Here is a 25,253-nt window from a genome sequence, read left to right on the forward strand (position 1 = left end):
TTCAAACTAGTTTACCTATTCGTATAATTACATTCAAGATCCATTTATTAAATGTTCTTTCTATATTCGATTAAATCCCAATCACTTGGTAATCTAATCATTTATTTCACTTAAAAGCCTAATCCCTTAGTATTTTTTCATAAAATAAGCATTAAAGTAAGAACCTATAGAATTCATAAGTCTATCCCTATATCATACAAATTCCACCAATCAACCAATCAGAATCATACACCAACATCCCTATTGTCATGCACGACTCATATGTTTATCTACGAGTGATCAGTTCATAAATAAAGCTAATAAATAAGAAACAGATTGATTGCATAAGTTTAAATCATAAATATAAATTATAAGAAAGCCCATTGGTTCCGTCTCGCCCTAACTACTTAAAGAAAATTAGCCTGACATAGTCAGGAAAACGAGAACAATAGATAAAAAGAAACTAAAATTCATAAAAGAAAAATAAAACTCGGTCTCCACGGTGAAGCTTTGACCATTCCTTCGCTCCTCTGCCTTCTGAATGCGCTCCTCTGTCTCCTCTTCCGAATAATATAGAACACACCATCATGTGTCCTTTTAAAGAAATAAATTGGGCTTTTTAATAATTGGATTAGCTCGCTGAACAAGAATTAATATTGATTAATTCTTTATTTTTCTTTATCTTTATTCTTTGCAATTGCCTTTATCCCTTAGAATTGGTGATTTGTTACTTTAAACTTAAAACAACCTAAAACAATATGAAAATAGATTAGAATCTTATCCAGTTGTTGGTATTTTAATATCTTTTAGATTTTATTAAATAACACTATATTTTTAATCATATTAATTATTATTTAAACTATATTTGACATTAAAAACATAGTGTCTTTGACACTTATGATGAACTGTGCCAAGCTGCTGCAAGACATTCACATAATGAAAATATTTGTATAAAAGTCCAACTCAGGTAATATTTTCAGGCCTTAATCCAATCTACTTCTTTTCGATTCACCATTTCATTAGACTAGATTTAACGTGGTCCATCAAACCTATTTGGGCTTATTGGGTCCATACTCAACGGGGCCCAATTTCTCTGCTAGGTCAAAAGACAAAACGGCGTCGCCTTCTGCTATATATTATAACGTGAAGAAGAAACCCTAATCTCTGAGCTCTCCTTCCATTGGCGCGGCACAGTTAGAGTAGAAGTTGATCGGGATGGGAAGGGTCATTCGCGCTCAGCGTAAGGGTGCTGGGTCGGTGTTCAAGTCCCACACTCACCACCGCAAGGGTCCGGCGAGGTTCCGCAGTTTGGACTTCGGTGAACGAAACGGTTACCTAAAAGGTGTGGTCACCGACATCATCCACGACCCAGGTCGCGGTGCCCCCCTTGCGAAGGTCACGTTCCGCCACCCGTTCAGGTACAAGAAGCAGAGTGAGCTGTTCGTCGCCGCCGAAGGCATCTACACCGGCCAGTTCATCTACTGCGGTAAGAAAGCCACCCTCGTCGTCGGTAACGTCTTGCCACTCAGATCCATCCCCGAAGGTGCTGTCATTTGCAACGTCGAACACCATGTCGGTGACCGTGGTGTATTCGCTAGGGCTTCTGGTGATTATGCTATTGTTATCAGCCACAACCCCGATAACGATACCACTAGGTATCTCTTCTTCCATTCAACTCTCAAGTTTCCATTTAAAAAAAAAATTATGATTCGTGATTCTGTTCTAGTCTTAAATCTGAGAATTTGACTGTGATATAGATTTGTAAATTTTCATTATACTGCATATAATTGAAATAATTACGATTTTGAAGTGCGTTTGTGTGATAACGAGTAATGCGGTTGAATTGCTTAAGGAAGTTTTTTTGTTGTGGTGACTTGTGGAGTTTGATTATATATGTGCACTTTCTTCATAGGATCAAGCTTCCTTCTGGTTCAAAGAAGATTGTGCCAAGTGGGTGTAGGGCTATGATAGGGCAGGTGGCAGGTGGTGGAAGAACTGAAAAGCCTCTTCTTAAGGCTGGTAATGCTTACCACAAGTTTAGGGTGAAGAGGAATTGCTGGCCTAAGGTACGTGGTGTGGCTATGAACCCAGTTGAGCATCCTCATGGAGGAGGTAACCACCAGCATATTGGGCATGCTAGTACTGTCAGGCGTGATGCTCCTCCTGGCCAGAAGGTTGGTCTCATTGCTGCTAGGAGGACTGGTCGTCTCAGGGGACAAGCAGCTGCTACTGCTGCTAAAGCTGATAAGACTACTTGAAGAGATTGTTAGGATTTTCATTGATTGCAAGTTTTCAAATTTTGTTTCTTTCATAGTTTATGTTGAATTGTTTGGGTACTATTTTGAGAATCGTTTCCTTCCCATAAATATGAAGATTTTAATTGACAGTATTTTATATTTGTTTAAGATCTATTCAAACCTGCTGTTAATTGATTTCCACTAGTTTTAGTGCTTGAATTTTATTTTATTTTTTCGACCACTACAGTAGTACCATGCCATATCTATAATTAAATTCAATTGTTAGGCTGGTCTGCTGGTGGTAAGTGCTGTGTTATTCCTCTTTTCGTGGAGGTTAAGGAATGGTTGTTTGTTTAAGGAGACTTTTTCAGTCTGGATTTTGAGTTAGTGCGTGTTTGTAGAGTCTCCCTTGTTATTCCGTGACTAGTTTAGCTGAATTGTGCTGTTAGTTTGTTTCAGAATACATAATTACATGCGGCATCCATTAAGACTGCTAGTTCGTTTCAGTATTCATTTACAAAGAGAGGGCACATTTGCAATTAACGGTTAGAACTCAGAAGGCGAAAATAGATTAAAGGTTATTCAATAGATGATATATTTTATAATATTGTTTTCTAAAATCCGGAAAAAAAAATCTCGGTTCTTTTTCCCGTTGTAAGTTTCTGCACACTGCAGGCTTCTTCTCATCTTGAGCATTCAAAATTCAATACTTGTCCGCTTTACCGAATCAGTTATAATTTTCAAATTTCTACCCAAAAAAAAAAAACTCGAGATTATCTATGAATGCGTATAAGTTGGAAGTTGTATTCGTGTAAATTTTAAGTGGACGGCAATCAGTCAATCACATAGATGTATTAATATATTTTTATTCTTTTGTTTACTTTTCTGTTTTTAGTGAGAGGTGTCCATTTTATGTTTTGGTGAAAGGTGTGTATTACGTGCCTTATGCTTGTACGTGTACTTTTTGTTAGAAAGTTTTGTTTTTGGCCTTTTTGTTTTGGCCTCCTTTAGTCACTAATATATACATTGTAGCTCTGTATTTTTTTTACAGAACAATTAATCAAATAAGATGATTCAGTTTTCTTCATGTTTATGCTTTTCCAAAACTAACATGGTTTCAGATGTTTTCTTCTAGCCCTTGCTTCTCTCATGGCTCGCGACACTACCAACGTTGCTCGTTCATCTACTACTGAAGCCTCATCTGGATCCTCTGCATCCATGGACGATTCATCTAGTCCTTGTTTTTTGCAGAGTGGTGATCATCTGGGTTTGGTTCTTGTTACCCACACCCTTTCTGGATCTAATTTTCATTCATGGATTCGAGCCATGACTCTTGCTTTGACTGCCAAGAATAAGTTGGCATTTGTGGATGGCTCTTTATTTCGACCCCCATCTACTGATCTCCTTTTTCAGCTTGGAATCGATGTAATTCCATGGTCATTTCATGGTTGTTGAATTCTGTTACCAAAGAAATAGCTTATAGTCTTTTATATTTTGCAATTGCTTCTGAAGTTTAGTCCGATTTGAAGACTCGATATTCGCAGGCAAATGGCCCTAGAATTTTTCAATTGAATCAGCAAATTTCTTCTCTATGTCAAGGATCTCTTGATATCACCAGTTACTACACTAAGCTGAAGTCTCTTTACGATGAGCTCCATGATTATCTTCCTCTTCCGCGGTGCACTTGCGATACTCTTCACGAGATGACTTTCAGAAATGACCAAGATCATGTTCTACAGTTCTTAATTGGACTATATGACTCATTCTATGTTGCTCGTGCTCAGATTTTACTTCTTGATCCATTACCTTCTCTTGCAAAGGTTTTCTCCATGATCCTTCAAGAGGAACGTCGCGTCAACTTTCAGTGTCACTATCGATTCCTGCTATTCCAGATACTCTGTTGATGCATTCAGTAACTGATTCTTCTCCGGCATCCATGGCCGTTGCTGCTCAACGCCGTCCACGACCAACATGCACATACTGCCATTTATCTGGTTATACCTGGGAGAAGTGCTTCAAACTCCACGGGTATCCACCAGGTTACAAACCCAAGTCTCCTAGGCCCATTAACTATTCATCCTCACCTCAAGACCATTCCCTCCAATCGGTCGATTGCATTACCCGTGATCCACAACCCACACCCAAGCCTATCCCCAAGTCTCTGTGGTCAACTGCATCTTCGACACCTAATCCCTCCACTTCCGATGCTTCCCTTTTCTTCACACCTACACAGTACAATCAGTTGCTTTCTCTCTTACATCAGAGTTCTGCATCATCTTCAGTCGCTTCCTCTGTTGCTGAATCGTCTCCTTCGTGGCGAGTTTCAGTGGTAAGCCTTCGTTCCCTTTTCCTCCATCTTGTGGATGCTCATATTGGTGCTACGCACCATGTATGCATCACTACTGTCTTGTTTCACTCTTCTTCTCCGGCCAGCTCTTCTGTTGTTCTTCTTAATGGAACTTCCGTTGATGTGTCTGCTGTTGGATCTGTTTACTTTTCTGCTTTTTTTTCTCTTCTTAATGTTCTCTGTGTCCCTACCTTTTTCTTCAATCTTTTATCCATAGGAGCATTAACCAGAGACTCTCCTATCATTGCTAATTTTTTCTCTTCTTATTGTTTTCTTCAGGACCGTGTTTCGGCTCAGATGATTGGGATTGTTAAACGTTGTGGTGATCTCTGTATTTTGGACAGTAAATGTATCCTTCCCACTGTTGATATTTCCCCTCTCCTTTGTTTTTCCTTAAATGTCCGAGATCTCATTCATGGCACTCTCGACTTGGTCATCTCTCGGTAAATATTTTGAATTCAATGAAAAGTTTTTTAGGATTTTCTGATAATTTGCATGTGTCTCATCATTGTCCCATATGTCCCCTAGCCAAGCAAAAACGGCTTCCATTTATTTTAAATCCCACACTTTCTGCATCTCCATTTGATTTACTGCATTTTGATGTATGGGGACCTTTTCATACTCCATCTGTGGAAGGTTCTAAATATTTTTTAACTATAGTGGATGATTCCACCCGATTCACATGGACATATTTTTTGAAGAGCAAATAAGATTTTTCTTCAGTTTTTACTGCGTTTCACACCTTGATTCATACTCAATATGGTGTTCTCATTAAATCCATTAGGTGTGACAATGCTCCTGAATTCAATCTCTCCTCCTTTTTTTCGTCCAAAGGTATTCAAGTGTTCCACTCTTGTGTAGAATGTCCACAGCAGAACTCTGTTGTTGAGAGAAAGCAATAGCATCTTTTAAATGTAGCCCGAGCCTTACATTTTCAATCTCAAGTTCCCTTACAATACTGGCAAGATTGTGTCCTTTCAGCTGTCCACATAATTAACTGTACCCCTTCTTCTCTTCTCTCTTCTAAGACACCATTTGAACTCCTTTCCCACAAAGCTCCATCTTATGATCACCTTCGTGTGTTTGGTTGCCTGTGTTATCGTTCCACCCTTCCCAAACATCGTCATAAATTTTCACCTCGTGCTTCTGCTGCCAGCTTTCTTGGATACCCTACTGGCTATAAGGGTTATAAACTTTTAGACATAGAATCCAATTCTACTTTTATTTCTCGCGATGTAATTTTCTTTGAACACATTTTTCCTTTTGTCTTAAACACTTCCCTACCCTCATTCAATACTGAATTTTTAAGTTTACCATCTTCTATACATTCATCTACTACTTCGGATGTCTCCCCACCAAACCAACCCTCCTTGAGACCTAAGAGACCTCATAACCCTCCTCCACACCTCACTGATTATATAAGTTCCTCTTCCACCCAACACCCTTTGTCCAATTTTTTTTCTTACCATCGTTTGTCTGCATCTCATACAACCTTTGTGAATTCAATTTCATCTCATTTTGAGCCAACCTCCTATTCTGAAGCATCACAACTACCAGAATGGTAGGATGCCATGGAATCTAAAATTTCAGCTCTTGAATTGAATAAAACTTGGACTATTATGTCTCTTCCTAAGGACAAGCATGTGGTTGGATGTCGTAGGATTTATAAGGTAAAATACAATTCGGATGGCACTCTTGAACGATATAAGACCCGTTTGGTAGCTAAAGGTTTTACTCAACAAGAGGTATTGATTTCATAGACACTTTTTCACCCGTTGGAAAGTTAACAATTGTCAGAATTATTCTTGCTTTAGCTGCTGTTTTTATTTGGACACTTATTCAATTGGACGTTAATAATGCATTTCTGCATAGGGACTTGTTTGAAGAGGTTTACATGCAGTTACCTCCTGGATATTCTTCACGGTTCCCTTCTCTTTCACCTAATGCAGTTTGCTGCCTTCATAAGTCTTTGTATGGACTTCGCCAAGCATCTAGGAAGTGGTTTGCTAAGTTTTTATCTACTTTATTGCAGCTTGGTTTTACTCAATCCCAATCTGATAATTCATTATTTGTAAGATCTGATGCTTCCTGTTTTATTGCAATTTTGGTGTATGTTGATGACATCATTGTAGCTTCCAACAGTCCCTTTGAAGTTCAGTCCCTTACTGGTGTTTTAAATGATAAATTTCGGTTGAAGAATCTGGGAAACTTAAAAAAAATTCTTGGTCTAGAGGTGGCTCATAGCACCAAAGGGATCATTATCTGTCAACGTCATTATGCATTGTACAAGTGTGCAAAGGGGGGGGGTGTGTATGGCAATGATGGCTCTACCAAGTGGGCAGAGTGACAGCATAGTCGAGAGTGGAGAAGAAGATCCCCCCTCCATGTGTGAGGGGGGTATTTAGATAGGAGAGTCCTCTTTTGGGGGAGACCGCCGGTCCTCCCTCTGCTGTCTCCAAGCCATGTCTTGTCATTAGACAAGACATGCTGCTCCTGTCAGTGTACAGGGGCAGCTGTGCAGGAAGGAGAATGCCTCAGTGATGACTCTCTATGGCTTCTCATGGGTGCCCTCTAGAAGGTTCTCGATGTGAGCTTAAGAGATTGGACCCAACTGGTGGGCCTGAGGTGTGGATCCGGAACACCTTTATATTGTTGTTTTGATTGAAAATAATTAGCTTGCTCAGATAATGGGTTGTTTCTCAAATGAAAAATGAAAACTTCAATTGTTTTCCTTAACTGAGGATTACTTACAGAGAAGGCGCAGGTTAAGAAGAGTTGCTATTCCAAATAGTCAGACATTGTCTCTTTTGGGTCGAGATCTTCGTGAGGCTCATTTACAGGTGCTGTAACAAGAGAACATGACGAGGGAGGAAGAAAAGTCATGGCAGGAGGCATGGAGGAGAAGGAGAGGGGCCGCAGGATTTGGTTGTGGAGAAGATGATGGATACATTGGGTTATTATATTTTCAGAAATAAAGAAAAAAGAGAAAAAGACAGCCACTTAAGATACGAGTCGTTTTATATCCTATTTAGAATCTTATTCTGCGACTTAACGGTCCACGTAAGAGACGTTAGTAACGACGTTGGAACCCCACTAACTGAAGGAATAACGTGGGCCTAATTTGAGAAAATTAGAGATCACGAATTATCTTTTTTATTGCTAGGGACTAAAGAGGACATCGTAAAATCACTGAGAACCAAAAAAGATATTTACTCTAAAAGGTGTTATATGGTAATAGATAATCTGCGCGGATCCATTACAATTCTAATGTGTAGACTTAGACGTGCATAGGATATAGCGATCCTGGGGAAATGACAATTTTTGTCACATTTTGTAAACTATGTACCAAAATATACAGTTGAGAAACTATTTTACAATCTGCCATGATTAAAGTCCTACTACTAGGTTTAATAGGACACTTACACAGCAGGACTTGTCTCGCTATTTTTTTAACTTCTCATTTTTTTCTTCAAAGGAGAAGTCGGACAAAATATTTTTTTACGGGGAAAAATTAGGCCAAATACTTTTTTTTTACAGAAGTTCTTAAAAATAATTTTTTTATAAGAAATTCTAAAGAAGATATTTCAGCTTATAATTTTTTTTTTCTTTAAAAAAAAAAAAAGACACGCTAACTTTTTAGAAAGTTAGTATTTTCATTCAATTTATATTCTTATTTTAAATTTTCATTTTCAATTTTAACCCTTAACCTAAAACTCATATCTAGACATTTCTCTCACATCATCTCCCCTTTTCCCACCAAAACATGCACACAGAAAAACACAGAGACAAGGGTTTATTTGATTTTTGTTCTATAGAATAGTGTTTTAATTTTAAAAACAAAAAAACTATTTGGTATGAGTTTTCTACATTTGCTGATCTAAAAACAACCTCTGTTCTTCAACATTTAAAACAGAAAATAGAGAATAACTGTTACTTATTTTTATTTTTTTTCCTGACTTGCCCTTACAAGATATAGAAATACGACAAATAACATCTCATTAATGGAACAATGACCATTTTATCACATTTTTCCAAATTATTTACTAGACTGCCACGTCAAAAGTAAAAATTTCTGGAATGCCACGCGGCATAATTTACTACACTGTGCAGCGAATTATGCTTGCAAATAATTCGCTACACAAGCATAATTCGCTACACAGTGTAGCGAAATATGCCATGTCAGGCTGCACAGTCAGCAGTAATGACACATATCAAGCAGGCACTAATACAAGCATAATTCGCTACACAGTGTAGCGAATTACTGCCAGCTTGACATGTGTCATTTTTGCTGACTGTGCAGCCTGACATGACATATTTTGCTACACTGTGGAGCGAATTATTTGCAAGCATAATTCGCTGCACAGTGTAGCAAATTATGCCGCGTGGCATTCTGGAAATTTTTATTGTTGACGTGGCAGTCTAGTAAATAATTTGGGGAAGCGTGACAAAATGGTCATTGTCCCCTCATTAATGGCAATCTGATAATTATAATAAAATAGATTTATGTTCTTCTTTTTCTACAAAATAGTTTTAAAAACAAAAAAAAAATTGAGAATACAATCAAATTGAGTCTGAAGTAAAATTGTTCTTTGTAATTGAAAGGTTTGAATCCGGAAAGTGTTTTTTTTTTTTTACCTCAGCTTTTGTCTTGTACGCTTTTTTGTTAAGAACAAAACTAATTGAAGATTTTGGCTTTCTCTTCAGGTCTGGCATATATGAAGATCCGTTAATGATATTTTTGTAAATAAATTTAATTTCTGTTTAATTTGTGGATCTTCGGTTACTCTGCAACTCCACAAATGAGAGTGGGAACGCTTCTACCGACACAACACAACTAGCCATTCAACCACGGTTGTGGTCTTGTGGATGACCTAAAGAAAGAGAAATTATATACACACAAAAAAAAAAATAACCGTTACAAAAAATTAATAAACAAATTGTAGAAGCAATGAATAATATACTTTTCTGCTAGTCGTTCCCCACACCCTTATATATCTCCTTTTTTGTGAGTTTTTTTATTGTCGTTATTTTTTAATTTTAAGAAAATCATATTTTTTTTTTTTTTTGTAAATAAAGAGGGGCTAAGCCCCAGAAACAGAAAGAAATTACAAATCAGAAACTAACAAGCTAGACATATTTCTAGCATCAGCAACTATAAGTTCCATCAACTGAGGAGGAGGATCTTTAAAAATCTTGAAATGGAGATTATTAGTCTGCCCAGCTTTAGCTAACCAATGAGCACATTTGTTGTTTTCTCTTTTGGTATGAACAAGATGAATAGTCCAATCTGCTTTTAACCATAATCTCAATTTGCTAGTGACTTGAGAGTCCCTAGGATCTTCATGCTGCTCCTTTAACATCTGGATGGCTTGGCTAGAATCACATTCTAGCTCTATTCTTTTTAATCCTGTTCCCCAAAGCAGTTCCAAACCTTTCAGTAATCCCCATAATTCTGCATCAAGAGGATTGCAGGAACCTAAATTACAATAGAAGCTTCCCAAAAAGGATCCATTGTGATCTCTTAATATACCACCACAACTAGCTTTTTTCATGCCACTAGAAGAAGCTCCATCACAATTCAACTTAACCCACCCTTGCTTGGGGGCTGTCCAAACGCTATCGTTGGAATCACCACGGCGCTGATAAATTCGGGCTTGCAGAATCTGTTGGACAAACATCCAAATTGAAGCCTGTGATTGCTCATCATGACAGAAATGATCTTCATGGATCTCCAAATTTCTCCACTTCCACAAAAACCAACAAGTAGTAAAGAAAATATCCCTCCAGTCCTTCACTTTATTGGAGGACCACATGTTATCGATATTTAAAGTCAACCAATCCTGCAAATTCGAATTCATAAAGGAATTGGGTATCGAACCTGTAAACCAAGATTGCCAAATTTTCCTAGCATGTCTACAATCACGAAGAACATGAATAACAGTTTCCTCATGATTTGGACAACTGGGACAGACATTTGAACCTCCGCTCCACTTACTGGTTCTGCTGCGCACTGAAAGTTTAGCAAGCAAAGTCATCCACATAAATACTTTCACTCGTTCTGGTCCATTCCACGACCAAACTTTTTTCCATAAGCTAGTGTGAACATCTGCTGGGAAGTTCATAAGATTACAGTAAGCGACCTTAACCAAAGAAGTTGAGTGATGATTATTGATCCAAACTAATCTATCCTCCCCATTCCTTGGAATAAGCCTGAGATGATTTGTTACTGCATCAGCCAAATCTGACTCCAGAAATTGATGAACAACTTCAAGACAGAAACCATCATCCACCATGTAATCTGCAATTGATTTCTGACTCTCCTCCCACGGCACCTGATTGCTCGACACCTGCTGCAAATTTTCCTCCCATCCCAACCAGTTATCAGTCCAAAGCTTTACTTCAGAACCATCTGCTATTTCCCATCTAAGACCAGCAAGGAAATTACTCCAACATTTAGCAAGATCACGCCAAAGTTTAGAGTCATATGATTTTGCCTTTATACCTCTCCTTAAGTCTTGACCTCTACCATACTTGGCTACTAAAATCTTAACCCATAAATCATCTTTCTTAGTTAACACCTTCCACGCCAGTTTATGAATATAAGCTTCATTTTGGAGTCGAAGGTTAATTATTCCCAAACCACTTCTATCTTTGGGTTTATACATTTGATCCCAAGCTACTAAATGAGCCCGCCTTCTGCTATCCTGATCTCCCCAAATGAAAGCCCTTTGTATCTGCTCAATTTCATCACAAAACGTTACTGGTAAAAGACCATTCTGCATATGGAAAGAAGGGATTGCAGCAATGACCGATTTCACCAAAGTAACTCGACCAGCAAAAGAAAGGCAATGACTTTTCCAACCATTCAGTTTTGAACGTATCCTATCCTTGATAGCTCCATAGTCTGCTTTAATATATCTCCCTTGTTTAACAATAGAGCCTAAATATCTGCCAATACTAGAAGTGCGCTTAAAGCCCATTCTGTTGACAATCCTTGTAGCAACTTGAGTATCAGTATTCGGGGAAAAATAAATCAAAGATTTATTTGCACTAACACTTTGCCCCGACATCTCACAAAAGAGATTAATACAATCCATAATCACCTTAGCTTGCTCCATATCTGCTTCCGCAAAGAGAATGATATCATCTGCAAATAAAAGGTGGGATACACTCGGCCCTCTTCTGCAGACTCTAATAGGCTTCCACGAACCCATAGTCACTTTTTCAGCGATCAAGTGGGAAAGCTTCTCAACACACAACACAAAAATATAAGGAGATATTGGATCCCCTTGACGAATTCCTCTCTGAGGAACTATGCAATCCGAAGCCACACCATTTATCAAGACCCTCGAACGATTAGAAGTTATAGAAGCCATTATAACACCAATCATCCAATCAGGAAACTGAACTTCAATAAGCACTTTATAGATAAAACTCCAACTGAGTTTATCATAAGCTTTTTCAAGGTCCAGTTTGATTGCCATTGTACCTTTCTTTCCTTTTACTCTCCCCATAGAATGAACCAGCTCCTTTGCTACTATAATATTATCCTGAAGCTGATGATTTGGCACGAAGCTAGCTTGGTAAGGAGAAACTAAATTCTCCATTGTAAGCTTAAGCCTATCCACAATGATCTTGCTCATACCCTTATAAATGACATTACACAAAGAAATAGGCCTGAATTGAGAAACATACATTGGCTTAGGAACTTTGGGGATCAAAGTGATCAGAGTACCATTGACTTCCTCAATGCTGGAAGGGTTTTCTGCATAATACTTGATATCTCTCCAAATCTGTTCACCAATAAATTCCCAGTTCTTTTTGTAGAATGCCGCGGTATAGCCATCCTCCCCTGGAGCTTTCGAATCTTTCATAGAAAAGAAAGCTCGTCTGACTTCATCTTTTGAAATTGGAGCACCTAAGTTAACAGCAGTCTCATCGTCCACCTTTGGCCAAAGAGTCTGGACCCAAGGAAGATCATGGTTTTCTTCAGAAAATAGTTTAGAGAAGTAAGCATTTATTACCCGTGCAATGTTGTGATCTTCTCTAATCAAGTTTCCAGCATCATCTTTCAACTCCAAGATCTTGCTCCTTCTACGTCTAACAATTGTTTTCGTATGATAGTACTTTGTATTCCTATCTCCTTGAGCTATCCAAGTAGCACGAGACTTTTCAAACCACAAAAGTTCCTCCTGTTCTAAAACTTGTTCAAGTTCACCCCTTATCTTGCCTTCAATCTTTTCCAAATGGCTTTTATTCTGCTCAGAAATTGCCCTCTGGATACCTTCAAGCCTACCAATCAACCTGTTCTTCTTATGATGGATATTACCAAACACATCTTTATTCCACTGCTTAATAGAGGAGTGAAATCACGAAGACTATCAACTGTTCTTTGATCCTGACGCCAGTTTTCCTTGATGAAATTGTTAAAAAATTGATGATCCAACCAAAAAGAATGAAAACGGAAAGGGCGTTCCACCCCATCAACTTTGCTTGGCTCTAAGGTAATAAGGATAGGATTATGGTCACTGTTAATACGAGGAAGCACTCGAACCTGGCCTTCATGAAACATCAACCTCCATTCAGCATTGCTACAAGCTCGATCTAAACGTTTAAAGACTCTATCTAAATGAAGAAATCTTGGTCCTCGCCATGTAAATTTAGAACCTATTCCTTCAAGATCAATCATCTTTATATCAGTTAGAAGAGAAGCAAATTTATTACATCTGCTAGTATCAACTGGAGCACCACCACGTTTCTCACCTGGAAAGGCAATTTCATTAAAATCACCTGCAATTAACCAAGGAACCGAGATATCTTCTGATAACTGAAGTAAATCATCCCAAAGTCTCTTCCGAATTTCTTCTCTAGGACTTGCATAGATAACAGTATAAAGAAAAGCTTGATGATCTGCCAATGTAACACGAACATGAATAAATTGATGGGTCTGTTTTAATGCTTGAACCTGACACCTATCATTAAAAATACTTCCATGCGCCCCTAATGACACATTTTATTTCTGTGAATGATATTATTTAATTTTTATTCTTATTTTCACTTTCCAATACTAAAAATTAATCATTTTAGCATGTAAATCTCAAAAAATTACATAGAAATAAAAAAATACTTAATTCGAACCATCGAGTTAAAAGTTATAGATTTGAGTCATGTAATCAATTACATCAACTAGTCAACAGGGACAAATTAATGCTAAGTTTTAGTAAAAATTCAAATTTTTAAATGGTATAAAAATAAGGACATGCTAGTAATTTTAAGAAGGGGCATAGGAGTTAAAAAGCCCTTAACTTCGTCCAAAAGTGAGAGATTTCGCACCAAACATAAGCCTCATTTCATTACTAAGATTGGAAGTCTAACCCAAAACTTGGCTATCTTCCTTTTTATTCCCACCTCTCTCTTTTTTCTCAAATATTTTTGTTTACTCCAATATTTGAAGGTTATATATTTATCGAAATGCACAGACTTGATTAATCAATTTTATTTCTTATGGGAAAATATTGTCTTATGTTCCTACAAGAAAAAGTTTTCTGTAGCAACCCATTACAGATAATATATATTTATAATATTAAAACTATTTTTTCTCTCTCCTTCGACATTCTCAGCTAACGTGACGGTAAAATAAAATATAATTTTATCATTATAATTATGTATTACCCATAAAGGTAAAAGTGAGTCAGGCTGGCCTATAGGAGCCTACGGCTTAGCCTATATCAGACCAAGCTCGGCTTATTACATATAGTCAAATAGAACATGATCGAATTTATAAAAAATTTATTTAAAAAATAGGCCATAGTTTTTTTTTACATGGCAGACCTATAATTCTTCAGGCCGACCTATATCATATTATTTATTTTAAATTAAATAAAATTTTATTATTCATAATAATACCAAATTGTGATAGTTCAATTGATGCATGTGATCAACTGAGTAGATGGTGAAAGAATTTATGTTCGATCCCCACCAATACTACATTTGGGAGTAACATAAGATCTGTACCAATCTCTCAGTAGCATCAGAATCAACATTTAGTGCTAGAGGAAGAGTTATTGATGTTTATCATTCTAACTTGACTGAAGATACCATACAAGCTTTAATGATTTTGTTTGAACGTTGAAATTGTGATTTTTGTTTTAACAATAGAATTTGTGAAGTTGATTCATGTTTTGCTTAAAAATTAAAATTTAACAGGCTAACTGGTTAGGCAGGACCATTTTTTTTATAAATAGGTCAGACTAGGCTAATAGTTAGACTCGTAATATGCTATCGAGTCAGGTCAAATTGAATTTTTTGACATAGACTTGAACTTTTCGGGACAAAATTTAGCTCAGCCCAGTCCACTTTTACCTCTAACTACCCATAATACATAATTATAATAAATTGCTCCAAATAACTTTTTTGTAGGAACATAAAAAAAAAAAAATTAACCCTTTTATTATCTGCAAAAGATTTTTGCTTGTTTTCTTTTTAAGTTCTGGGCTTGGGAAGTTTTCTCAGTTTGTTTTCTTTCACAAATTTCCTTATTTAAAATTTAGTACTGAATATTCGAATTACAGTTGGAGATTGGCATAAATCCAAATGCAAAGAAGTGGGCAGCAATTTTTTATCTGTATTATAGTCACAATCAGCATATCATTCCAACCATATTCAGGAGGAGATATCTAAAGACTTAACAAGAAATTTAAGTCACTATCAAGACAAAATATTGCTTTATCTATGATCTACCCAAAATTTAAGCCACTGTAAAAAAGACTTCTGTTAATTTCATTTTTCCTTATTAATTTTCACTTCAACTCAATCATATTTCATGCAGATGGATCCAGTCACGCGTACAAAGTTATATTTGTTCGTAGGAATATTCAGAGTCAAACTTAAACTTATAGTTGACATTTGTATAGGAAGATTGTTTCATTAATTCCAAATTTTCTCATCTTCGTATTATAATTTATTAAACTACTCAGAAATTAACTTACAATCAGTTAATTGTATATTGAACATTGGATTGTCTTGCTCCAACCTACCTTCCTTTCTTTGTTATTCAATTGTTCAGCCTTCGTTAGTACAAAATTTTAATACTGTGCAGCATACTTCCAAAAAGAACATTAATCCCAGATGAAGTTTTTTAAATAAGAATTTTCTTCTTTGCCCCTGTGTGTGTGTGTGTTTTTATGTGATTTCTTGTTATTTCTTTCCTTTTATACTCAAAAAAGTTATGGGTGGCTAACTACCATCCCCCAACCAATTCTACGGATTGGCCATCAAAGCAGGTGATGACCAAATGAAAACACCAGTTTGTCCAAAACAATCCAAAGCCAACATGACTCTATCAAAAAACTACCAAACCAGCCACCCAAGGTTTAAGGTCTTGTAAAGGAGTTGCCCGATATTAATCTAAAATCCTGTCACCAATTTCAGAAGAAAAAAAAGAATAAAAAAACTTGCAAACATCCTATAAAATCTAAAACTGTGTCCCACTCCTCACTTTCTATCTCTCTCCCCCTTGGTCAGTACAAGTTCTCTGTACAGGAGGATATAGTCTTTAACACTGGAATATGGCGCTAAAGACTATATCCTCCCCTTAATTTCTGGTCCTAGTTTCAATCTTTTTGCATTTTCGGCCACAAGGACGTTACCAGCTCCCCATTGAACTGACATATCATGTTTATAAGGGCAATTGGAACCATTCCGGCACCCTCTTGAGCTATTAAAGTATATGCAAGGTTTCTGAGTTTTGAATATCACTTCCCCCGGTTTAATGATGTTATGTACCGATTTCAAATCTTGGAAATTATTATGACGGATACCTATTTGTGAGTCCTGCTTATCTTGCTTATCTGCACCATGTTGCCTAATAAGGTTCTTATAATAGTTGGCATCCTTAGGAAATGATGTACCAGTACCTGATTGACAAGGCACTGTACTAGCAGCCGGTCGCACCTGGTTTGCAACGGCAAGCAAGTTCACAGTGGCAGAAGGAAATGCCACCGTGCTCAATTCACCAGAGGAAACAAAAGCCAACGATGCTGATCGCTTTACCCCAGATGACAGAACTGCATCTTGTTGAAGAGAAGTATTTAAAGATGGCAGCATTCCATTTGACATATGGGAAATATTTTTGTTGACAGGCCAGTGCATATGAGGCATAGGTGTGGATAGAGTTGGAGTTATAGGCAGGGTAATTGAGTGAGTTGCTGCTGATATACCAGCTACAGGCCTAGACAATGGAACTGATGGAGTTGCTGCTGGCTTATCAAATGTAGATGTCAACACTGAAACAGATGGAATTGTTGGCTTATCAAGTGTAGATGTCAACACGGAAACAGACGGAACTGCTGGCTTAACAGGTGCGGGTGTAAACAATGCAACTGATGGAGTTGCTTGCTTTGGCCCAGAAGCAGGAAATAATAAACCTACTGTACTTGTGGGTGTAGTCCCAGAAGGTACCGCCTCGGATGTAGGTTTAGACAATGGAACTGATGAAGTTGCAGGTTTCAATCCAGAAGTGGGTAAACCCACAGTATTTGGGGATGCACTAACAGTGCTGGATGCAGTTCTATGTTCTTTAATTAATTTCCCAATCATGATTGGATCATTAAATATTTTAAGAAGTAGATCCATATCAATCAAGCTTCCTTGCTCATTACTCTTCATGATGGCTGCTACGACAGCAGAAGCTGCTGCAGCTAGATCTGTCTCCAAACAAGGAGATACACCGGGAACGGGCTTTCCACAGGCAGATGAGGGAGCAGTAGTAGAGGAGGTATTGCATTGTGAAATAATGGGAGGTGTTGCCGGTATATATTGCTGCAGGTTTTGTGACTGCAAATTGGTGGGGGTGTCAGCAAGTTTTGTGACTGCCACTTCAGGTTTAATATCCATCGAATCTTCTTCCTCAATGGGAATGATAGGGATTAGAGGAGTGAGGTTATCATCATAATCTTCCTCCTCAACCTCAAGAGAAACAGAAGGGCTGCACAACCAAATGAAACAATTAAATTTAGTAAAAAGGGAGAAATGAAGTACCACAATGCATTCTCAATAAATGTGACATTTTACTTAGGAGGAATAGCAGAAAGACGTGGATAAACTGCTTCAAGCACTCTCATTTCTCTTAGCTTCTGATCCTCTTTCTCCCGACTTTCTTCACCAGCTGCAACGCACCAACGCTGACTCAAAGCAAACTGTGTTGAAAGTAAATAAATCAACGAACTTGATCAAAGAATATAGAACCAACAAACTAGACAAAACATGAAAGAAACAGGGTGAGTATAAAACATGAAAGAAAAATAAAAACTATGGAAAAGCTCTTAAAACAGATACTGCAACAGGGTGGGTCACTTACAAAGAAAAGTTCTAAATAACAGACGGTACAGAAATAATCAAAATCCAACATCTTTTAATACATTTCTAATATCTCATTACCAAAGGAGAGCATTCCCATTTGATCAGAGAAATGTGAGAGATTTCAGCCTTTGGTTGGTTCAGGAAATGATTGCCTTCAAACCCAGGTGGTAAATCAATACATTCATTATTACTTGAAGGCAACATTGACGAAGTCTTTTCCTGAAGATGATCTTGAGATTTGTGGCCAATTTTTGAAGGGTAGTCCTCGGATAAGAACAATTTTACCTGTTATGGTCAAGAGGGCAAACATACTTAACAAATAGGCTGAAATGAAGGTATACCATCATGTAAAAAGTAGTCAGAGAAATATGTACTATCGGACGTTGGGACAACAAATAAGAAAAAAAAGGTCCTAATAAGTTCACCTCTAGCATCATAATCCAGCGGCAATACACACTAACCCTCTCGGCAATGGAGGAAGGGGAAAAAAAAAACAAACAAGTGTTTTATAGCTTCCTCAGAAGCCTGTTGGATGGCCATGTTCTACAACTAAAAACATAAACTATTTTGATAGTTGTAAAACTTAAAGCCAAACGCCCTCACTTTTGACAAGCATGACAGACCAAATTACTAAAGAATAACCAATACCACAATAATTTCCTAAGCCCAAACCACATAAAAGAAATATAAACTTAACCACTCTGACCAGTTGGATAAATAAAGTTACTGTAAGAAGAAAAATGGCAAAGAAAAGGTTTTCTTTCAATGGAAGACGGTTCTAAAGAATCAATCTGATGCACCTGGGTGACTCGCTTGGATTGAGCTTTTTCATAATTTATTTCTTTATTTAGGGATTTTAATAATTATTAGTTATTTCCTTTTTGTTATTTAAGATTATGTTTGAGTGTGCGTTGATTGTGCGTTATCTCCTTTGATTGCGCATGATTATAGTTATTTACTTTTTTTGTTATTTTGTTTTTGCCTATTTAAGGCTTGGAGAACCCTATTGTTATTTGGTTGTTTTTGGTTAAAGAAAATTAAGAAAAGAGAATAGTATTTTCTCGCAATCCTTGTATTTGATTTTACTTCTGTTTAGCCAATTGGTTATTGCTTCGACATTATTTGGTAATCAGAGCTCTGGTTGTCATTTAAATGGCTGAACAGAACAATGGCGGTCGAGGTCGAGGTCGTGGACGACGGGGTCGAGGCGACGGCGGCGGTAGAGGGCGTGGTAATACCCTTTATGGCGACGGCGAACAACCACACATCGACGCGCGAGACGCCACAATGGTAGCAATGGCTACTACAATGGCAGAACAAAGTAGACGAATTCAGGAGCTCGAACAACGGTTAGCCCAAACACAGTTGAACGAGTTAGATGAAGGAAGGGAATCTGAAAGATCATCTCATGAGGAGGAAAGGAGCGAAAACCCATTCTGGGAATGGAACCAGGAGCGACGAGGACGAACTCAACCTGGAAATCAATCCTTTTTTGCCAATATTGGGCTGAAGATTGAGATCCCGGAATTCGAGGGCACCACTCATCCAGATGAGTTCATCGACTGGTTACACACCGTCGAAAGAGTCTTTGATATCAGAGACTTGACAGAAGACCAAAAGGTCAAACTGGTTGCTATCAAACTGTGGAAGCATGCCTCAATTTGGTGGGAACATATTAAGAAGCAGCGAAACAAATAAGGGAAGTCAAAGATCAAGAGTTGGGATAAGATGAAGAAACTATTACAACAAAAATTCTTACCCTTTCGCTACCGGCAGGAGGCATTTATTGAGTACCATAATCTCAAGCAGCGAGACCTATCAGTTGAACAGTATACAACTGAGTTTGATCGTTTACAGATGCGCTGTGATATTGCAGAGGAGGACGAACAACTGGTTGCTCGTTACCTAGGAGGACTGCGAACTGAGATCTCAGATGTTGTATACCTATAACAATATTGGTCATATGAGGACGTATGTCGACTAGCTTTGAAGGTAGAGGAGCAGTGTAAGAGAAGAGGGAGTACTTCAAAATTCCGACCCAGATTTTGTGACAAAGGACAGTTATCAAGCTCGACAGCCAACACTAGTGCGGGGATGGAACCTTCTAACCCGAAACTAGTGAGCAAGGGGGGAGCAATCAATGGTGAAGCAAGCAAGACAAGGACTACGACAAAGAGATGTTTCAAGTGTCAGGGTTTAGGACACTTCGCTGCTGATTGTCCAAACCGACAGTATGTTACTCTTGCGGATACTCAAGCCCATGATATAGGCCCCACCAATGATGAGTATGAAGAACATGAGGTGGATGGAGGGTCTGAAGAATGTGAGATTATTTTCAGTGATTCAGGCGAAGCCTTGGTTGTCCGAAGGGTGTTGAATGTTGACATCATTAAAGATGAGTCGTGGCTTCGACACAATATATTCCGCACAAAGTGCACCAGTGGCGGTAAGGTGTGTAATATGATCATTGATGGAGGGAGCTGCGAGAATGTAGTCTCTAATACCATGGTCGAGAAGCTAAGATTGAAAACAGAGGAACACCCACAACCATATAAGCTTGCTTGGCTGAAGAAAGGAAGTGAGGTGAAGGTGAACAAGAGGTGTCTCGTACAATTTTCTATCGGAAAAAGGTACACTGATGAGGTGTGGTGCGATGTGATTTCGATGGATGTGTGTCATATCTTGTTGGGGAGGCCGTGGCAATTTGATAGGAAGACGAAGCACGATGGCTTCAAAAATACTTACACTTTCAAGAAGGACAAACTAACTATTACCTTGGGTCCATCTGAATTAAAGGAGGAGGCGAAGAACACTATGTTGTCTAGAGTAGGTTCCCAAGAGAAATCTACCAATGCCGTTGAGATATGTGCTTGTGTGGTGATAGAACAAAATTCTGGTGTTTCTAACATTCCTTTGCAGGTTAAGCCATTGCTAGAGGACTTCGTTGATGTGGTTCTTGAGGAGATGCCATTGGAATTGCCACCTATGATAGACATCCAGTATTGTATTGACCTTGTGCCAGGAGCTGTTATTTCCAACAAAGCTACATGTAGGATGAGCACTGAGGAACAAAAAGAGTTACATTCACAGGTTCATGATCATATTCAGAAGCAGAATGTGAAATATAAACAGCAAGCTGACAATCATAGAGATCAAGCCATTTTCAATGAAGGCGATATGGTATGGATCCACCTTAAGAAGGAACATTTTCTGGCTAGTAGGATTGTTAAACTACCTAGAGCTAATGATCCCTTCAGGGTGCTCGGGAAGATCAATAACAAAGCTTACAAGATTGAACTTCTTGGGGAATACAATATTTCTAGTACTTTCAATGTTGCTGACTTGTCTCCTTATCATGATGATGAAGAGGGCATAACGTGCGAGAATAACCATGAAGATCTGTTAGATTCGAGGACGAATCTTCTTTTGACAGGGGAGAATGATGCACCTGGGTGACTCGCTTGGATTGAGCTTTTTCAAAATTTATTTCTTTATTTAGGGATTTTAATAATTATTAGTTATTTCCTTTTTGTTATTTAAGATTATGTTTGAGTGTGCGTTGAGTGTGCGTTATCTCCTTTGATTGCGCATGATTATAGTTATTTACTTTTTTTGTTATTTTGTTTTTGCCTATTTAAGGCTTGGAGAACCCTATTGTTATTTGGTTGTTTTTGGTTAAAGAAAATTAAGAAAAGAGAATAGTATTTTCTCGCAATCTTGTATTTGTTTTTACTTCTGTTTAGCCAATTGGTTATTGCTTCGGCATTACAATCAGTCCAACCTACATGGAAAGCTTCATATTGCGGTTCGTTTTCAAAGCCAGCAATCAAATTTAGATTGCAAAGAAGCTTCATATTGCAGTTCAATTTTTAAACCCACCAGTCAGATTTACATTGGAAATAAAAACATTTAAGTTCCATTATGAGCTTTATCTATCACAGCTTATGTTGGGAACTGCTTATCATAATGTTATTGGAATAATTTTTCAAGGCCATTTGGGCCACTTGTATAGCTGAATTCAGACAGCATTTCTAGCAACTTTAACCAAAGTTAATGAAGTTATCAGTCTTTCCAATATTAATAGATTTATAAAGTCTTCTTATCCCACCAAAGCCAACATCAACTATATGCCACTTGTAACAAATTCATAGAAGTTACGACATGCTCTACATTAGCAAATTTATAGAATTGTAATTCAAAGAAAAAAAATAACAGCTTGACCACATCATATTACATTTTAATTGAGTTCAAGAGTTTTATGCTGATTTTATTTTTGAGATATATAGCTCAAAGGGTGGGAGTGCCCAAGACCTTATAAATGCCATATTAGTTGCACATCCAATCAATGTGGGACTATATTTCTTAACATTTTTTCTTAAAAATAAAATCAGAAGCCAACTCTTAAGTACTTTATCTTCATCAATAGAAACAATACAGTGATAGCAATTTTCATCATTTTCTCTTTCATACCAATAGCCCAAGAAACAAACAAAAAATTAGCTCCTTCACCGAAAGCCAATCTTCCATTAGTCCTAATTTCATAATATTGACAACATTTTGCTTGATTTTTCTCCATAATAAATTTATAACAATATCAGCATTTTCCACACAGCACCAGTCGCCTTTATTAATTTAGTGAAATTCCATCATGACCATATAGATACAAGATTCTTCTATCATGTCAATCTAAGTTACTCTGCAACTAATAACAATTCATGCAAGTTGAAAATACTTTAGCAGTACCAACATTGTTTGACACAACATAATGACATAAAACAATTTGTCAAATTGATCATGATAGGAAGTTGCATCTACACGATGTTCATGAAAAAAAAGCAAAATAATTTGATCCATATATAATTCATGTTTCAGGAAAAATTGAAGAACCTCATTCTTTTATGCATGCAAAGTTTCACTCACATAATGGTAGATTATGGATCTACTCCAATCATAATACAGTGAATATAAAATATTGTATGAGGAAAATGCCTTAGGGATGATAGACCTTAAACATGTCCCGGCAAAGTGTTTCATTCTAACAAGAAGAAACAATCAAAACACTCGGGTGCATAGTTTGGGCACTATTTGTTCTTGTTATTGATAGTTTTTTGTTGTTATCTTTCATGTTCTTTTTTTGTATTGCCAAATCAAAGACAGAAGGGCTGGTACAACGTTTGTCAATACTATTTCTCAAATTTGAATTTCTTCGTATGACATTCTCTTTTTAAACAGCTAACCAGCAAAAAATTGTATTTATGCCGGCAACAAAGCATCAGATTCAAATTTAATAGTTTGACATGTATTGAAATAAACTTGTCTTAGATTTGAAGCAACTCTTTGTTCCTTTTTATTATTTTAACTTGTGGGACATGGTAAAAGTTGTAAATCATCACTCACATGTATAATACCAACCACAATATTCGCGTTGTATACTCATTTCTTTAGAGCGGGGTATGAAATTTAAGGAAGGAAAATTACTCTATGACAGTATTGCCTCTTACTTTTTTCTTTTATTTTAAGAATATTAGTTTCCAATAGTCAATTATTTATTACTTAATATTATATCTAATAAATATGCTTTGAAGAATATTTAAGAATATTACTTTTAGGTAGTTTTGAAGACGTGGCAACCAAAGCATAAAACGATGGGCAACTTCAAAGATCATTTATTAGGTAATTTATGTACTGCTCCGGTCACCATCCCAGCTACAATATCCTGTACTTCAGGTTTTTCCTTATCAGATATATGCATACATCTTAATTTGCAATTATGAAATATGCAATTTAAGTTATTTTATTACTTTTATTCACCGGGTGAAATAAAAATTATATTTAGGGAATAAAAGGGTATTTAAAAATTTCTTCTGGAGAAAGAGTTTGATTCTGCAAAAACATTTGAAGGTTTCAATAATAGTTGTGACTGGCAATAGTAAGGCTGTGTCACCAGTTCTTATTCTTAAGATAAAAGCATCGGATAAAGTAGTTTAGGAGCCGTTTGGTAAACGAAAAAAAAATAAATTATCTGAAAATCTCGATTTTAAAAATATGATAAAAATTAAAAATTTAATGAATTTTTTCAAAAATTCTACATATACCTTGTACCAAAGGCCCTTAGTATTACCCAACAAAGCAATAACTCGTATGCCCATCATTTCTGCTAGGTGTCAATGTTTCCAAAAGATAAGCACCTTATTCATTTGCCCACCGCCACCGATCCAGAAAAATGGTTTATCTTGGTGGTTTTAAAGCACATCGATATATAAAAATAATAATATTTCATATTTTTTATGTTTCAAGTTTCAACAATTAAATTTTATTATGCATTGATATATAGATTTATTTATGCATTTACAATCTTTAGTAAAAATAAATAAATGAGGTTAAAAATATTTTTTAATTTTTTTTCCAATCTTAGTACTCATCATATTTATGTTTAAAGTTTCAACAATTAAATTTTATTATGCATTGATATATAGATTTATTTATGCATTTACAATCTTTAGTAAAAATAAATGAGCAGGTTAAAAATATTTTAACTTTTTTTCCCAATCTGAGCACTCATCATATTTATTTTTCAAGTTTCAACAATTAAATTTTATTATGCATTGATATATAGATTTATTTATGCATTTACAATCTTTATTAAAAATAAATAAATAAACAGGTTAAAAATATTTTATTATTTTTTTTCCAATCTGAGTAATCATCCTTTTATAATATTTTTTTTTTTGTTTTTTTTTTACAGCGGTGTCCCCTGTTTCTTCGGTAGCTGCAAAGGGACCAAAATTACAGATTCAAGGGAAGAGGGGATTTTGTTAATGTCGAACGAAACAAAAAATAAAATAAAATAAGAATTTAAAAAAGATCGAATCGCGTAGAACCCTAAACGAAAAACATAAATCTTCCTTAAACAATTATATTGAAAGAATGTTATGGTTATACCTGACACAGATTAGATCCAGGAGCCCACGAAACCCTGTTCGATTTCCTTGCCCGCTTCATATTAAATCTCAGATTTCCAGCACTTTTAACTCTCACAAATCAAAAACAGAAAACAGACAGATATGCAATCGAATCAGGGGAAGATGCTTTCAAAAATCCTAATCGACCAACAATGGGAGAAAATCTGAAAAAAAAAAAACCAAAAAACCCTAACGAAAATTAATTTTCTCTCTTTTTTCTTTCTTTTTTTCGGCTTCTCGTTCTAGTTCTCTTTCCCTGCTTCGCTCGAGAAGCGCAGCAAAGGGAGTTGATAAAAGAGGCGTATGGGGGAAAAAGAGATATTTTGAAAACCCTAGAACTAGAAGGGTCTGTGATGGGTTCGGTTACGT

General features: G+C 36.7%; 4 protein-coding genes across 4 annotated transcripts; 2 read left to right on the forward strand and 2 right to left on the reverse strand.

Moving 5' to 3' along the window:
• The first annotated feature begins 1,134 nt into the window (after window positions 1-1,134).
• On the forward strand, window positions 1,135-2,512 carry LOC133291381 (large ribosomal subunit protein uL2z). The gene is made up of 2 exons (XM_061489639.1): window positions 1,135-1,634; window positions 1,892-2,512. The coding sequence occupies exons 1-2, from the start codon at window positions 1,195-1,197 to the stop codon at window positions 2,235-2,237; spliced, it is 786 nt and encodes a 261-aa protein (XP_061345623.1). The 5' UTR covers window positions 1,135-1,194; the 3' UTR covers window positions 2,238-2,512.
• Window positions 2,513-3,365: 853 nt separating this feature from the next.
• Window positions 3,366-4,120, forward strand: LOC133291366 (uncharacterized). Its single transcript, XM_061489621.1, has 2 exons — window positions 3,366-3,641; window positions 3,734-4,120. Exons 1-2 carry the CDS (start codon window positions 3,366-3,368, stop codon window positions 4,118-4,120), a joined length of 663 nt encoding a protein of 220 aa, XP_061345605.1.
• A 3,221-nt stretch (window positions 4,121-7,341) lies between these two features.
• LOC133291367 (uncharacterized) lies at window positions 7,342-14,239 on the reverse strand. Its single transcript, XM_061489622.1, has 5 exons — window positions 14,236-14,239; window positions 13,043-13,473; window positions 12,053-12,911; window positions 11,066-11,467; window positions 7,342-7,406 (listed from the first exon to the last, which is right to left on the reverse strand). The coding sequence occupies exons 1-5, from the start codon at window positions 14,237-14,239 to the stop codon at window positions 7,342-7,344; spliced, it is 1,761 nt and encodes a 586-aa protein (XP_061345606.1).
• Window positions 14,240-15,023: 784 nt separating this feature from the next.
• On the reverse strand, window positions 15,024-25,235 carry LOC133291386 (zinc finger CCCH domain-containing protein 30-like). The gene is made up of 4 exons (XM_061489645.1): window positions 24,865-25,235; window positions 18,001-18,207; window positions 17,635-17,759; window positions 15,024-17,548 (listed from the first exon to the last, which is right to left on the reverse strand). The coding sequence occupies exons 1-4, from the start codon at window positions 24,922-24,924 to the stop codon at window positions 16,144-16,146; spliced, it is 1,797 nt and encodes a 598-aa protein (XP_061345629.1). The 5' UTR covers window positions 24,925-25,235; the 3' UTR covers window positions 15,024-16,143.
• Window positions 25,236-25,253: the final 18 nt, after the last annotated feature.

The sequence above is a fragment of the Gastrolobium bilobum genome, unplaced genomic scaffold (assembly GCF_033153095.1).
Source record: "Gastrolobium bilobum isolate Gb01-03AN ecotype WA unplaced genomic scaffold, APGP_CSIRO_Gbil_v1 utg12132, whole genome shotgun sequence".
Classification (NCBI taxonomy): domain Eukaryota; kingdom Viridiplantae; phylum Streptophyta; class Magnoliopsida; order Fabales; family Fabaceae; genus Gastrolobium; species Gastrolobium bilobum.